General features: G+C 41.4%; 2 protein-coding genes across 5 annotated transcripts in view; one reads left to right on the top strand and one right to left on the bottom strand.

Annotated features, from left to right (window-relative positions):
* PAIP1 (poly(A) binding protein interacting protein 1) overlaps nucleotides 1-14865 on the bottom strand; it is a 28612-nt gene extending 13747 nt beyond the window's left edge. The window contains exons 1-4 of one of the 3 annotated variants that reach the window (XM_058823539.1): nucleotides 14673-14865; nucleotides 13228-13345; nucleotides 9753-9934; nucleotides 3110-3298 (exon numbers count right to left, since the gene is read on the bottom strand). In XM_058823539.1, coding sequence (XP_058679522.1) covers nucleotides 3110-3298; nucleotides 9753-9934; nucleotides 13228-13258 — 402 coding nt within the window. In that variant the 5' untranslated portion in view covers nucleotides 13259-13345; nucleotides 14673-14865. Of the gene's footprint in view, nucleotides 1-3109; nucleotides 3299-9752; nucleotides 9935-10512; nucleotides 10739-11281; nucleotides 11512-13227; nucleotides 13346-14672 lie in introns of those variants that run through there. The other 2 variants (XM_058823538.1, XM_058823540.1) reach the window with 2 other exon arrangements.
* A 61-nt stretch (nucleotides 14866-14926) lies between these two features.
* Nucleotides 14927-16287, top strand: part of NNT (nicotinamide nucleotide transhydrogenase) — a 43004-nt gene continuing 41643 nt past the window's right edge. The window contains exons 1-2 of one of the 2 annotated variants that reach the window (XM_058824344.1): nucleotides 14927-14985; nucleotides 15908-16102. In XM_058824344.1, coding sequence (XP_058680327.1) covers nucleotides 15952-16102 — 151 coding nt within the window. In that variant the 5' untranslated portion in view covers nucleotides 14927-14985; nucleotides 15908-15951. Of the gene's footprint in view, nucleotides 15018-15907; nucleotides 16103-16287 lie in introns of both variants that reach the window. The other variant, XM_058824345.1, reaches the window with a different exon arrangement.

Here is a 16287-nt window from a genome sequence, read left to right as displayed (position 1 = left end):
TGCACTGTGACCTACAACTGAAGAGTGTCTCAAAGCCACTTACAAACTGCTTATACAAAAAAATCAACAGTGGTCATTAAGACACTTTTTCAAGAACATATACTCTCTCAAGGAACAATGAGTACATTCAAACAACATCATAAAAAGTTGTCTTCTTTCAGTCTATAAGCTATTTATTCCATAATCTCTTTTTGTCATGGTTAATATCCAAGGAAAGAGTGTAAGAACATGGCAAGTAAAGAGAAATACTTTCTCCCATACATCCTCCAGCAATCTGCAGAATTGCAAACTTCTGAATCAGAGAGTAAGACTAGACCATTACGAGTAACACTCTCAATGTAGCCTTTTTTTGCTAAAACAAGTCCTGTTACTGTTGAACATCTACACCTTTGTCATGCAAAAAAACATGGTAGGAATGATATTGTGTAAAAAATCTTCTATTTTAATCTGATAATTCAAACTTTAAAGAAGTGGAAATTTATTTTGTTCACTGCTTTTCAAGCCTCCTCTAACAACACCTGAATTTCAGATTATTTCTCAGACGCAGTTTCAGTGAAAAGAGGTTCTGTTGCAAATAACTTCACCTGCTCTGTCCAAAAGAAAATGAGGATACTAAGAACTCAGTAAACTTCTCCTTTGGCGTTATAATCTTTGAATATTTTTTTGCATCTTGATCATCTATGAGTGCTACAGATATGTTTGCATGCTTGAGCTGTTCCAACATGTTTGAAAAAAACACGTTGGAACATTTTTTTCTGTTGGAACTGGAAAAAAAGTCTTGCTAATGCAATTATACCTAGCTAGCTCTCAGAGGTAGAGAAAAAGACATAATTCTTCTATGTGCATAGAGTTGCTGGAAAAAAAAATTAAGTGTCTCTGGAAAATACAACAAGTTTAAGTAATTAAGATAGACAAATGGAATTCACTTTCCAGTAAGGGGCATGTGAACTACCTAAAAAGACTTTGATGCTGTGGTTCAATCAGTTGCTCTGACTAGAAAAGGTACCCCTTTTTTTATAAAGTGAGCCTTTTCAATACTTTTTCCTAACAAAAAAAACTCCAACCCAACAAACCCCCAGCAAACAAAAAGTTTAACATCCAAACACATACACAAATTCTTCAAATCTCAGTTGTATTTTTTAAACATTATCTTCCTTATTAAGTTGGTCTGTACTTGTGGTTGCACCAAACATTGAAATAACTAAATTTTAGGTATTATGATCTGGTGTAGCACACACAGACAAAAAAAATATCTTCCTAATAATCAATCATTACACTGCAAAATCATATTATTGTAACAATTATTGCTGGTAATACCACTTTGTCTCCAATTCAAAAAAGTCACAATCTAAGCATGAAGGCTAATCTACCAACACATATCTTGGGAAACTGTAGTTGCTCTAACAGGAACAATCCACTGCATTAACTAGACAACAGTAAAGGTTCTTAAACTATGAATTCAGTGTCCAACTTTTGGAAGACTGTCACAAAAGAACTATCACTTCACTCTGTTCAGACATAAATAAGACGATAAGTATATAATTACGATTTATAGACAGGCTAAGATACCTTACATAGAAGTGATGGGAAGACCCTACAGGACATGGGTTTATTACATATCAGTAATTTCCTTTACAAACCTAGCATCTGTAAATCTAGTTAGTTGGGTCAAATTTGTATCACTGAAGCAGATGCTTATAAGTTACAGCAATTTTAATTGTTTTATGAAAAAAACAGGAGACAAATGCTTGAGTCTCTGCTCAAGAAAGAAAAATAATAAGTATAGTTGGCTTTGCTTAGACACTATGCTAGCCTGATACATAAGATATCTAAAATCAGATGCTTGTGGATACTAACACAGCTTTTCAGCATTAAGATTTATTTTTCATGTAACTTTTTCATGTAAAATTTTCAGACTAACGTTGAACTTCTGAGCTGAGGAAGTCACAGTGAACCCCAATGCTTTGCTTTTAAAGGGGGACAGAGAGGAAGAGGTAACATTAAAGACTTCTATTAAATGCAAGTCAGTGTATTTAAAATACAGGAAGTTAAAAATAGCATAAAATCCTCTTTTTTCCGTTCCAATAAATTATGCTCTGTGGGTTCAAATAAAGAAGGGTAAAATGATGCTGCCTAATGCAGCACAGGTGATCATCATGTCTAACTAAACTGATCTCAATTAAATTTGCATTAATTCTGTATAATAATGAGAAACCTGAGATTCTACAGTTCTGTACAATGGCCAACCAGTCATTCCACTTCTACATACACCAGATTAAAATATTCTGCAGGTATCTTCACTTAAGTGAAAGTCTGCTTTCTTACTTTTATTCAAGTTAGAACTTGTGAGCAACAAACCTATGAAAGGTTTGTTGGGATAACAACAAATTATGAAGAGCCAGCTAGAAGCATGGCTTCCTTTTCTGCAGCGAGCCCAAAAGACAGTAACAGCAGCTCATTTGCTAAGCAACACATATTAAGCTGTTCTTTCCAATGGCTCCCTCAATTAGTGCAGAGTTCAGCTCAAGGTCTCTGTCCTCATTTCCATGGCCATGAATGGGGCTGGACCTAGCTACCCTTACAGGAGCTTTCCTTTTCTCCAGTTATGCTGTTCTGAAATAGGTATATTTCAAATAAAGAAAAAGCCTGGCAGAAAGGAGGTATTTCCCAAAAGATGGTGTGCACAGTAGGTATGAATTTAATTTTTTTAAATACCTTGGAATTAAAAGTGTCTTAGGACTATGAAGATTTTTTTTTTGCACAAGATAATAAAAGTGTACAATATTGTATAAGTTTCTTCAATCTTTACTAACAAAAATAAAAATACTTTAATTAAGTAGCATAATTTCAATTGTAGTATGTTACCCAGGAGAAACAAACATAGAACAAAGGAAACAGTAAACTGGGAAAACATATACAATTCAGGCATCCGAAATCTGAGCTACCATTTCAATTTACTGAGCAAAATCCTTCCCTATATATTTCAGTCTAAAAGGGAAAAATATCAATCATTAAATTACTACATTGATACAATAATGTAACAAATACTGGAATGCCTATCTTGGACACTGGGTAACTGAGGCATAATGTCCATCTTGTAATACATTACCTGCTGATATATGAGTTCAACAAGCTCTTGTAAAGCTTCATCTGCAATAACCCAGCCATTCAGTGTTTCAGCAAACTGTTCTATTTCTGTTTCAAAACAACCTGGCTGTTCCGTGAGGTGATTTAGGAAGTCTTGTACATATTCTGCCAGAGTCAGATAGCCATCACATCTATCTTCAAAGGAAGAATCCTGTAGAAGTGAAAGAATATGCCAACTCCTTAAAAACAACCTTGCAGAATTGTTACACCTTCTGTCTCCAGAAATAACCATACAGCCCTGAGTTTTGAGTCTCTGTATACTGGACTACACAGTTCACTTCAACATTTTTACAGAGCATAGACCTCCAACACCTCCTGGAGTACAGACTTCAGAAACCTCCAATCACCTTAAGAACCAGGCAAAGTATTTTTACAGACATTAGAGTCTCCCAGTAAAATACATGAAAAATGGATTAAAAAGAAATAAGTTTCCCAAGTTGGTTACAAGATTAACTAACAAACCAAGTTTATCTGTTAAGGGTAGAACTACCAAACTGAGGCTCAACACCCATTCCTGGTACTGTACTGTGGATTTATGAACCATAGAAGTAAAAAGAAGGCAAAATTTGAAACAAAGTATTTTGGGCTTAGATAGTGTGTATAGTGCTCCAAAAATATGCAGAAGTTAAGAGTAATTAGAGAAATACAATAAATACATAGTATTGTTCCCATGTAAGAAGTATAATGAGGAAAACTGCTATTTTAAAGTCAGAGTATTTTTATCTCTTGGCAAAAGATTAAAGATTACGAGGCATGAAATGAAGCTATTCAAATTGAATTGCATTAATTTACAGCTACTGAGGTTTAAAACCAGACAAGACAGTAAACACAACTGCTCTCTAAACAGAGGAGGGGCTACCCAGTACCACTTTATTGATATTTATGCTCCCACTGATGAAACAGAATTTTTGTATGTTCAGAAATGAATCCTTGTGAGAGTACCTAAAGTCAACACTGTTCCAGATTATTATAATGCAGGTATATCAAGAGAATAGAAAAGAAAGTAGCATCCTTCGTGATGTCACTAGTAGTAACACAGTCCAAATAAATAACTTTGTCACACTACACAACAGGCTGTGTAAATCACCTCATATATTTCAGAAAAGCAAGCAGGAGCCTGAAGTGGCACTTCTAAAAATATGACTTACAATTGGCAATTCAAGACATAAGAGTAATGTAAAGAAAATGAGAATTCTCAACTGTTCCACCATTTAAAAATGCTTAAAGGGTATCCACGGCAAAGCTGAGCTAAAATAAAGCACTTTTTCTTTACTTAATGTACATAAATATATTGACAAGGTTTGTAACTATATTGTCCCCCTCCCCTTCTACTCCCTTAATAGGGATTTTTAATTTCTTTGTCTTCTAAATGCTTATCTCTCCTCTACTGAGAAGCAATATGGATCTGTGAAAAATTTCTTGCTGGGCATGAGCTATGAGAAAGACAAGATACACATTGTTGAAAATCACATCCTGATATTTATTGCATGACTTGTGAAGAATGTGTGGGTAAAAAAGCAGACTTTCCAAAATCCTTCAGACATGTCGTAAGTTAGTGAGGTGGGACATACATCAGTGTAACAGAGGTATAATATATTTATCTAGAAGATATGCCAGTTAGTAACACTAAATGCTAAATAACTTAATGTTGCCCACCAGAAACATGAAAAAAAATATGGGTTTATGGAAATAAAGGAAAATTATTACTACATAAAGCCTTTGACAACCTGAGGATTGGAGCATGGGCACTTCAAAGGTCCTTTCTAAGCTAAAGTTTTCTATGATTCTAATGGCTTGGAGCTTACAAATCCAAAAAGGCTAACAGGCCTATGTATGACTTGCTACATACTCTGCTTCACTAAAGAAAATCAACATTTATAAGGCAATTTCAAATAGGCCAGTAGGAGTTCTGTACAATAAAATTAAAACTAGTTTGTTCCACAGAACTATTACTGTGCAGCTACTGCAGCTGAATCACATACAGCTGAACTAGCATCTCTCCAAAAAACTCTGCAGCCAGGCTGCAGAGCATGCAATTGCTGTAGCTAGTAAAAGAAGCTGCTCCTTCTGACAGCCATCAGATTGTTACAAGGTCCTCCTTCAGCAGAGAGGAAGGTATTGTCCTCTCACACTCACTTGGCAAGAATCCAGTCTTAGAGAACATCCTTGTGTTGTAAGGGATCCCACGTGCCATTTGGTATACTAGTGTCCCTGTTGTATACTCTTATCTTCAGTTTATAATTATGAGGCTAAACACAGAATTAAACTCTGCACTATATTCATCTACATGTACTATATATGCAACTTCAAAAGTCTAGGTTTCAGGGAACTGAACAAATGGGAGAGAAAAATGAGTACTTTGGAAATTCAGAAATATACAACTTTATTAAAATTATTTATAATTGATTTCTTAAAATCCAATTAAATTTAGCTTCTAGAAATAAAGTACTTGCACATCTCATTGTCAGATTTTAAAATTTAACATAAACATAGAACCACGCAATGTATGAACCCAAGGAAAACAAAGCAAATGGCTCTTGATTATTTTTCAAGAGGAGTTGGCTAACAGAAACCTGTAAGATTACACATCACTACAAAGTTATAATTTAAAGCCACAAAAGTAAACTAGAGATTTTCTCTTAATTTTAATAATTACTCCATTAAGTCAATGCTCCAATTTCTTTCTCTAATCTTTGATAGCTATAGCATGGGGTCCTGGATTATTCACAACAAAAGAGTAACTGATGAAAAGATTATAGGTTTTCCTCATCTTTTATGTCAGTTCATGAGTTTACATACAGAAGGGTAGAAAGCTAAATAGGTACTAGAACTCCTCTGATATACAAAAAGATAAAGTCTATAGCAAAGATTCATGAGACAAATCTGCTCTTACTCAGTTTCTTAATATATACTGATTGCTGTTTTCCTTTATCTACTAAATTCATATTTCCACATATGAACTTAGTCACTAAAACAACTTACTGATTTTTCTTCAGATTTCTTAGGAACAAGCTTTTTGTCCTTTTAGTTAAATGAACTCAACAAGTTTCCAATAAAGTTATTGCAAATCCAAGTTCAAAACTAAAAACCTCTATTCATGCTGAATGAGGTTAAGTGGCACTCTCATGCTTGGTCTTCTGATGGAAATTACAGAAGTTAAAAAAGAAAAAAGTGGGAGGGAAGGATTGTGGAACCCTAAAACAACAAAAACCTCATTTCTAAAGCTATGAAGTAAGAATATCATTATGCCCATCTGATGGAGTGACAGCCATATTATTATCATACAGCCATTCCAAGGAACAAACCAGGTGTTTCCTACTGGCAATTCAAACCTATCTAGTTGCTAGCTCTGCAGCAGACAACTACAATTTCTATGGGTCAGACTCTGTATGAAAATAGAGAATTCCATGGAGGCCTTTCTTCAAAGTCCCAGTAAAGTTTTTCTGAAAATTCTACAAAACCTTATAAGCTGTACTCCTTAAACCATCTTCACAGGTAATTGATAGTTTTGAGCATCAAAAACTGGAAAGACTGGAAATTAACTGACTTAATAGCAAATGTTACATGGACAGACACAATAATTATAATGGTGCATAGTCAAACAAGAAATTAACACTATTTTTAAAATAATAAATGTTATTTTGCTATTGCAAAACAACTGTGCATTTCATGACAGAAATACAATATTTCAGATCTAAAAATTCAGGAATCTTTACAAATGGAACCTATTAAGTACTAATTAAATTAAAAAAAGAAGTATCTCAAAACTTTGTTTTGATTCAAATTTTGAAACTCACGCTCAAAATCAGTGTAACTGTAAAGTGTGCTAAATTTTTTATTTTTATGACAAGTGAGCCCAGTATATAAAATTACTTCAGATACTAAACTAAAAAAACAACAGATTTTCTAATAGTGAAGAATGAAAGAAAAATACCACTGCTTTATGTGTATGGCATGGTTTGGGCCTGGCACAGAGCCAGTGCCCCCATGAGAATACTCTCTCCCTGGTGTCTGCTGTGAGATGTGACCAGGAAAAAGCAAAGCAGGCTCCAGCTTAGAAATAAAGAAAACTTTATTACCTAAACTACAAGAAAAGAAGAAAAAAACTATAAGGGAAAAAAATTGAAAACCTTACCAAAAACACTTTCCTCCTCCCCACCACCAAAATTTCCCAATCCGATTCATTCCCCCAAATCACCAACTGCCCAGTCTGGCACCACCCTTTAGAATACTCAATCTTCAGTTCATCAAGAGGAGAGGAGTCCTTCTTGCCCCATAGGCTTCCCCTGCAAACACGTTGAAACCTCGTGTGCTTCCATGTCACTCAGCACCTCCCAGAAAGTCCTTTGCCATCGTGACATCTCCCTTCCATGCCCAGTGCTCTCACCACTGTGCCTGGACCAGAGCTGCTTCTAGGGTTGTCTTTCAAGGATGCCTTGTGTCACTCCAAAAAAGGCACAGTCTCTCCTTTGGGACATCTGTCCCCCCCATTTTTTTCCACCCCATGGGGCCGAGGGGTCCCCACACTGAACCCTCCTGGTTCTGAGGCACTGCCTCCCCCTAAATGCAGTCTCTGTGTCACAGGAAAAAAATGGTTCAGTCTATGGCCACACAGGAAAAGTCCAGCCAAAAGGCCACTCCAATCATCTCTCCCCACTCAGCCAGTCTTCTCCACGTCCCTCGGGCCTAGTTCTTGGTTATCTCATTTCCTATCTTTCTTCTTATTCAGCTCTGAGGAGGATCAGCATTTTTGCAAGGTCTCAATCATGTAAGAAAAAGGGTTAAAAATTTCAGTCTCTGTCTGTCCCAGAGCTCCGGCACTCCCACACTCGCTGCCGCTCCGGCCCGCACCTTCTCGCTGCACTCCCCCCCTTCTCCTCCTTGGCCGGCTGCTATCACATTCCGTCGTCGCCGGCTCTCCCTCTCTCTCTCCTGGGCGGGGGGGGGTGGGGGGGGTGGGGGGGTGGCTGCGGGCCTCCTCACCCCCCATCTCTGTCCAGCCCCAGGCCTACCACATGGCTGCCCCTCCCCTGCACAGCAGCAGCAGCTGGACGGGGGAAGGGAGATCCGACCTCTGCCTCAAAGTCCCAAGAGAGCCTCCCAGGGCCGCAGCTCTGCTTTTAACCCCTGTGTGTTCTCGGAGGTGTGTCCAAATGCCACTGGCCACACCAGGTGCCAATATCAAAATCCGAGCACCCATTGGTTTGACCACAGCATCCCAGAATTCCCATTTCTTCCTGGTCAAACCACCACAGTGTATCATATTCTAATTAGATTAAAGTCCCTGCAATAAGTTTTGCTAACATTTTCAGAGGTAGTTTATTAATAGATGAGTCACATTCATAGCATATTCCAACAACATAGCAACCAGGCACTCCCACATGCTTGTGTGTTTTTGCAAAACAGCTGAAAAGCAACATTGTTGGCATTGAAACTTTGCAGTTTTAAGAGTGCGCTATGTATGCTATTGGAAAGGTTGTTTGGGTTTTTTCTTTGTCTTGAAACTGAAACATTTTATTTATAGAAAACATGTAACAGTGCTGGGGCAAAGCAGTTATTTTTTTTCCTAGATTATCAATTCACCAAAACACGTTCACACCGGCATTAACAGTTCGATATTGTGTATTGGCTGTGGGGTTTATTATATAGGACAGTAATTACATTCAGTAAACAGGCAAAGTGGGTAACACTAAGGTAACATCAATTTTACTGGTGAGGAAAAGACTTCAGAATACCAAACCACCATATTCAGCATTCAAATGAGGTGTTTTTCTACCAGTTATCAAAAAATCAATTTGACTCAGTATCCCTCTTTTCTTTTTTTTAATCACTTGATTGTAATTGTAAAAGTTCCCATCTGTTTAGATATAGTACCATAGTCTGACTGTTTGCATAACAAAAGGATATACCAAGAATTCACAGACATCTTCCCTGGAGTAGAGTTACTGAAGCAGTAACATGGAAGACAATGGAGCAGAAAACAGAAGTACCTGCTTTTACTACACGATGCATCTACAAACTGATCTGAGTCTGGCTGGAAATACATTTCTCACTAGGTGTGTTGGTAGGTAACTGTTAACTTTTTTTGCCCTTTGGTGATACAACACCACTGATGACACATGATGCTACACTAGCTTAGGCAGTCATGAGGAATGGTACCTGTGGCGCAGGAAATTCAGGAAAGGCAAAGCCTGCGCTCAGAGAACCTAAAGTTCAAGCTTTCTCTCCCTGTGAATTCTGAATAAGAGCGAAGCTACGCTTTCATTTAAAATGCAGTATAGATGTAACTACAACAGAGGTAGTCACCAAAAAACCAGCTTACTCTCATACTGAATGCAACTAATGCAATGTGTAGTCAAAAAGGAATATGGTTATCTGCAACAAACTTTGGCAAAATATTTCACAGCAGAGGTGCTCAGGTACATCATAATATTCACTCAATATCACTTAGCATCCTGGCTGCAACTCTGGAGGTTATATTCAGAATATTTGCAATACTTTAGCAAATACAGAATTCAAATTATCTGACATAAAAGATTTCAAGAAAATATTATTAATTTGAATACAAGTAAATTGGCTCATACTAAAGAAGTTAAAACACTCACTGTAAAATTCTGATTGAAGTTCTGGTTGTAACCTGATGGATAAAATTCAGGTGCTTTAGCAGACAAGTTTGATGTTGCTACAGGATCCACAGCTAACTGAGGTTCAGTCATTTCTGGTCCAGAATCAAGAACTGAAACTTTGTCTTGAGATCCAGATGGAATTCCCGTCCTTTGCAGGTGTTCTGAAAAATTTTTGTTAACAGCTTGTCTTAAAAATCATTAAATTAGTATGTATTCACACAGAGTAAACACAGAAAATATATATATATTAAACTTAAATTATGTTTTTTGTATAAATATACTTCCTTTAAATACATAGGTTTTTTTGCTTATTCTTAGGTGTGGATACTCATTTAAGCACACTCCACATGTCTTTCTACATGATGGAAAGTAAACAGTGGTCTTGTGCAGATGAACAAAAAAAAAAACGGAAGAAGGGGAAAAAACCTTATTTTCCATGTAAACACATTATCTAAGTTAACCTATGCAACTAGTAAATCTGCTTATCTGATTATCCTGTGATTTTTCATTGATTTCAGATACAGATACAAGATACATTTGGAAGGTCAATAAATGACAGACATGACTGATTTTGACCAACACTTATTTTCAACAAAATGCTGAAAGGACACTTGGCTATTCCTGTTCTTATATACCATGTGCCACAACATCCAACTGAAGTGTTTTTAAAACACTATTTTCCAAACCACTCTTTACAGACTAGCTCATAAGCTTATTGAAAACAGAACCTGATACCTACCTGAAAAAGCTGACCAACAAACATTGCTTTGTGTTACTGTTGGGTTGGGTTTATTTTTTTGCAAAGAGACTGGAATTCTTCAGTGGAGGAAGGCTGAGACCATCTGCAGTCAGATTAACAGATGGATAAAAAAGTACACTCAGATGTGGGAGCACAAAAAAGGGGAAAGGACAGAGAGTATTGCAAGCAGCTGCAATACAACATCCTTTACCTGGTCCAGGTCCATAATCTAGTATGCTGGTTTCAGCTGGGATAGAGTTAATTTTCTTCTTGCTAGCTAGTACAGCACTGTGTTTTGGATTCAGTATGAGGCAAGTGTTGATAACATGGGTTTCCCATGCTGTGATGGTGAGCATGGGAAATCCCAAGAAGCAGGGAGGCAGCAAAGACTGGACAGCTGACCTGAACTGGTCAAAGGGATAATCCGTACCACTGAATGTGACGTTCAGTATATAAACCAGGGGGGGAGTTGGCCAGGAGTTGTCAATGGCTGCTGAGGGACAGGCTGGGCATCGGTCAGCAGGTGCTGAGCTGACTGCACAGCGCATCACATGATTCTCTTTGGTTTTGTTCCTCTTACCCCTCCCTAGTCACCCAGGTGTCCGCCGGCCCCAGGGCTCACCAGGCTGACCCGGCCTCAGCGCGGTGCCCGCATCGCACACCCGGGAACAAGACCACGCTCCCGAGGGCGGGTGCCGGTGCCCCTGCGGCGGGCGGGGAGCTGCGCAGGTGCCCCGCGAAAAGAAAGAGCGGGGAGAGCAGCCCGTACCTGCCATCCCGGTGCCCAGGGGCGCCGTCTTCGGAGGCCGCAATGGTTCCTGCTGCGGGAAGAGGCCGCCCGGCTGGTGCTGCTGCTCCTCAGCCGAGCCCGAGCCGCGGGACGCGCTGCCCGCGGGCCGGGCCCCGCCGCCGCTCTCCGGCGCGCCGCACCCGCGGCCCCGGCCGGCACCCGGCGCTCGGTTGAAACTCTCCGACATGCTGAGGCCGGGCGGCTCGGGCGCTCATGGGAGGGAGGGGCGCCGCGGAGCGGAGCGGGGCGGGCCGGCCGCGGGAGGCGGGCGGAACGCGGGGCCGCCCCGGCCCCGCACTTTCGGTTTCACCCCGCGCAGCGTCGCGATGGCCGCGCCCGCCCCGAGCCGCGGCAGCCTGGAAACAGCGTTTCCAAAGGCACCGTATTCCCTGCGACTGCATCTCCACGGTAACGAGCGGGGCGAGGTGACCGTGGCATGGCCAAGGCTTCAGCTACAACAGGAGAGACCTGCAGCCACAGGTGCATCACGCCACGCTGTGCATACACAGATGTTTACACCAGAGAGGGATGGAAAAGCTACAGGCGAAATTTTAAATTTAACCCCATAAAGATAAGCCTCCAACACGACCATATTAGTGTACGGTTAGGGCTATTTAATGAAACGATGGTGGTTCAGAAAAAAGATATTTTCATTTATAATTTATGCATGCTGTGATAACAAATGCTCTTCTGATTTAATGTTTAACAACCACCTTCCACACCAGTAGGAACCAACTGAAGAACATGGTTCATGTAATGCATTTTTCCTAATATTATTACATAAACTGAGAACGGTTCAACTCACATATCCATTTACAATTTAATTAATCTACTCTTCTTCAATTTCATTCCAAAGTCTTTCATTGTTTTGCAAACTCTGTATCACAATCAGCTTTCAAGATGGGGAGGGCAAGTGTAATCTGGTGTGCCACAAATCCACCTCAGCTGATCATGCTGAGGGAGTTTATATTTTGTCTCCCTGAACAATCTGGTCTGTGCTGTCCTTGCCACTTGTTCCTGTCACAAAAAAAATCCAAAGATTGTGTGGCACTGGTTCCCGCTCTGTTCACCACTATGAAGGGGTGAAAAAAATAGGTGAGTATGTATGAAACATTATTAAAATATTACAATAGTGCTGTCTTGTATTTAAAAAAATCCAATTGGATTGTAAAATGGTGTCTTTAGAAGTCAGGTTCCTATTGGGTTTATTATTACATGTTACCATTTTCAATTATTAACAGGGGAGGGGCAGGGTATAAAATATTTGTTAGCTCCCCAAGGCATGAATTGGACTGATTTTTGCCAAGATAAAAAGATGGCCAGACATTAAAGGTGTCACAAGTTAAAATTAATGAGGGTCATGGGGAAACTGTTCCTAGGCAACCCTTCTGGAAATATAGAATGGTAAACTAATAAATCTATACTCTGCAACTGGAATGTGAGCCAATGCAGGATGTTTTGAATGAGTCTTAAAAAACCATTATAATACTTCACTTGTGTAAACCATTGTCAAAACTAATTTAAGCAGCATTACCAATTCTTTAAAGATCACAAATTAGCTACTAAATTTCTCCATTAAAAATATTCAGTGTTCTTGTGTTATCAGCACCAGTTTTAATGCCTATATTGTCTCTGTCCACATCTGTAGATTTTGCCTTGCCAGGAGGAGAATGAAAAGCTTACATTGATGTGAAGAAAAATTAAAATCTCCATCATTATATTCTAATGCAGAATATGCCAATTTTGAATATGCCAATCTTTCAAGTTAGCAAATCTCATTTTTTAAAGTTTACACCTAAGAGGAACTGAGTGCCTTAAGTTATGGAACAAGACAAGTTTTCACCTTTGGACATAAATGTGAATTCTTTTCACATAGCAGACATTTTATGTTATATTAATTTAATAACTGTTTGGCAACTGCTTACCATTTAAAGTGGAATGTGATCCCAAATCCATATTTTTCTTAGAGATGCACTACTTAAGTTTGCATGAACACTGTTGAGTTTGGTTGGGAACCCAATTTCCTCTCCCCAGTGTAGACACCTAAAACAAAATTTAGAAAAATAATCAGGTAGTTAATTCCAAAATAACAAGCCCCAAATACTGCCCTCAACAGTACATCCCTTTAGATTGCTTAACATTATGCTTAGAAGGTTTTGGACTGAGTAGCTGAAGTCCTGTGAATTACTTCAAGCCTTGGAGGCCACACAGCAGAACCCCTGAGATCACTAAAGTAGACAGACCTTACTTAAGCACCCAATGACTGTATTAAAACTTTCACCAAATACAATTATGAACACTTCTAGGCAGTCACTAGGAGATACTTGCTTTGTCCTAAGTGTACTACCAAATAATTTAAAATGTAGCTAAGAACTAAATCCATACACACCTTCAGTGCCTGGTGCCAAGAAGTCGCACACCGTAACCTTGTCACTATTCATAAGACAAGCATTTTTATTTGGTCTACTTTTTTTAATGCTGATAATGTATTTCTAATTAGAAAAAAAGGAGAGGGCAGGCTCTAGCTTTTGAACTGTAATCTATTGTTACTAGCCGGAATTATTCCAATCGCTACCATACTGATAAGGCATGTTTTTGTAGGAGTCAGTGGTCATTGAGCCCAAAACATAAACCACAGGCATAATCTGTAGCTCTAAAGCTTTACAGATTTCACACAAGCTTATTAAAAAGCCCAAAAGTAATGAACGTTTATTAGTAGAAAATCCTATTAATTATTTTCAGGGTAACTCTCATGTTTTCAGTGCTTTACTTCACTTGCACCGTTTACTTCACCGTTTACAAGTCTGGAAGCTGTGTCATCTCCAGCAACATGTAGTTTGCATGAGCAGCTACACAGACTTCAGTAAATTAAAAAAAACAACAAGCAAAACAAAATACGCCTCATACACGGAACCCACAGATCATGTGAAGTGAGACAACATATGCAGGACTGTGTGAAGACAATGCATGGAGGCAATGGGCAGCGTGGCTGGCTGTCCTCTGGAACTGCCTCTCCAACCCCATGTACTTTTCATCCAGCCATGTATTATTTCAACAGCTATAGAATCACAGAATCGATTAAGTTGGAAAATACCGCTGAGGTCATCGAGTCCAGCCTATGACGGAACATCCCAACGACAATCAGACCATGGCACTGAGTGCCACGTCCAGCCCTTCCTTAAACACCCCCAGGGACGGCGACTGCACCACCCCAATATCAAACCACCCTTTCTGTGAAGAATTTCCTCCTAATGCCCAAAGATGACACAGCTCCGCGTTTTCTGTTCCCGAACTGCGCCTACCACTCCGACACCTCGCTGCTTTATCGCGCATTTTAAGAAGTAACAATAACGAAGAGGACACCACTTACGTGCTATGGCGTTAGCCCCACGTCCAACACGCGCGTTTCGGCACGTCTCCTCGCCAGCCCCGACCTGCGCCGCGGCCAGCCGGGCACGCTTATCCCGCTCTGCCACCGCCGGCGCCGCAGGCTCGGCCAGCACCGCGGCAGCTCCGCGCCGCCGCCCCTCAGACGCCGCGTGACGCGACCGCCCGACCCCCGCGTGCCCCACAGTCCTTCCGGGTTGGCGGGCACGGGTCCGCCCCCGCCCCGCCCCAAGGTCGGTGGGAGCCGCGGCGGCGGCACCGCGGGTGTGCGCGCGGCGTCGTGCGGGGCTGCGGCGGTGCGTGAGTGCGGCGGTGCGCGAGTGCGGCGGTGCGCGGAGCTCTCTGTGGAGGCCCGTGGAGCGGGGCTGTGCGGGCTTGGTGCGGGGCTACGGGAGGAGCGTGTGCGGGGCTCCGTGCGGGGCGTGTGCGCTGCGTCGTGAGGGGCTGCGCCGGCACCGCCTTATTCTCCTGGTGCGTGTGGGGGCCAGCCGCTGTTGGGGAGAAGATACAGCGGTGCCACGCTGTCGCGGGGGAGGGAGGGAGGGAGCGAGCGAGCGTGGCGGGATGGACGTACGGGAGAAGGCAGGTGGTCCGGGAAGGGGCCCCCGGGAGCGGGGAGGTGGCGGCTGCGGGGTGTCCCCCGAGCGGGGACAGTGCATGGAGGGGACGAGCAGCCCGCCCAAGGTCATTCGGTGCCCGCGGGCTATAAATAGTGACGGGAGAGAAAAGAGCCCGCTGCTGGGGGGCCCGGCGGGATTCCGGGCGAAGGGCGCATTCCCGGCTCCCCTGGCCGCAGCCCGGGGTGTCCCGCCCCGAGTGCGTGCTCTGCTGCGCCTCCCAAGCAGTGTCCCATCCTGGGTGACTCCTGAGGGAGCTGTGGCACGGATTGGAGTCGTTTGTTTGGTGCCTTGGGGCGCCGCGCTTTTCCCGTACCAAAGTTCCCTTTTTAAAGCGGCGGTGTAAAGAGAAAATGGCCTTGAGTCGCAGAAATGCGATCCCGGGTCGCGGCTGGTCACGCCAGTTGCTTTGGTTAAGAGCTGTCTTACTTAATTTGGAAAAAAAAAAAGTGTTTTTTTTTTTCTAGCCTGAAAGATAAAGGTGGTGAGGAATGATTGTCTCGTGGCTACTGGCAGTCGACTGGTTCTAAACCTGCTGCGTTTACATGCCTTCTGTGCAGTGTCATTAATAACTCTTGATTTGTTTTCACATTTGCTGTAGGGGTTCCATACGTGGCAAGGAATTTGTTGTGAGGTCTGGGTGCAATGGCGAGCCTTCTGCGTGTTGCTGTGGGTGGATGCTCAGCTCCTGTTTTTGGCAATGTGCTCCCGTCGAAGGCGCATTCTGCAAAGGTGCTTTGCTTGCGAATGTTTAGAACCCACCAGGTGCTTGGGTCTCAGGCAGCTCCAAAGCCAGGTAAATTGATTAAAGGACTGTAAGCAATGTTTTATTTTAAAACATGAATTTAAATGGTTTCTTTCTTTTTTCTTTCTTTCAGATCTGCAGTAGTACAGAAAAGACTTAAAATAGAAAGAACACTCTTAAATCATGTCAGCAGCGTACTTGAGTCAGTTGCAGCACAATTTTAGTCTGGCTTTATA

This window comes from Ammospiza caudacuta, chromosome Z, assembly GCF_027887145.1.
Source record: "Ammospiza caudacuta isolate bAmmCau1 chromosome Z, bAmmCau1.pri, whole genome shotgun sequence".
Taxonomy (NCBI): Eukaryota; Metazoa; Chordata; class Aves; order Passeriformes; family Passerellidae; genus Ammospiza; species Ammospiza caudacuta.
This window is presented reverse-complemented; position numbering and strand designations above follow the sequence as displayed.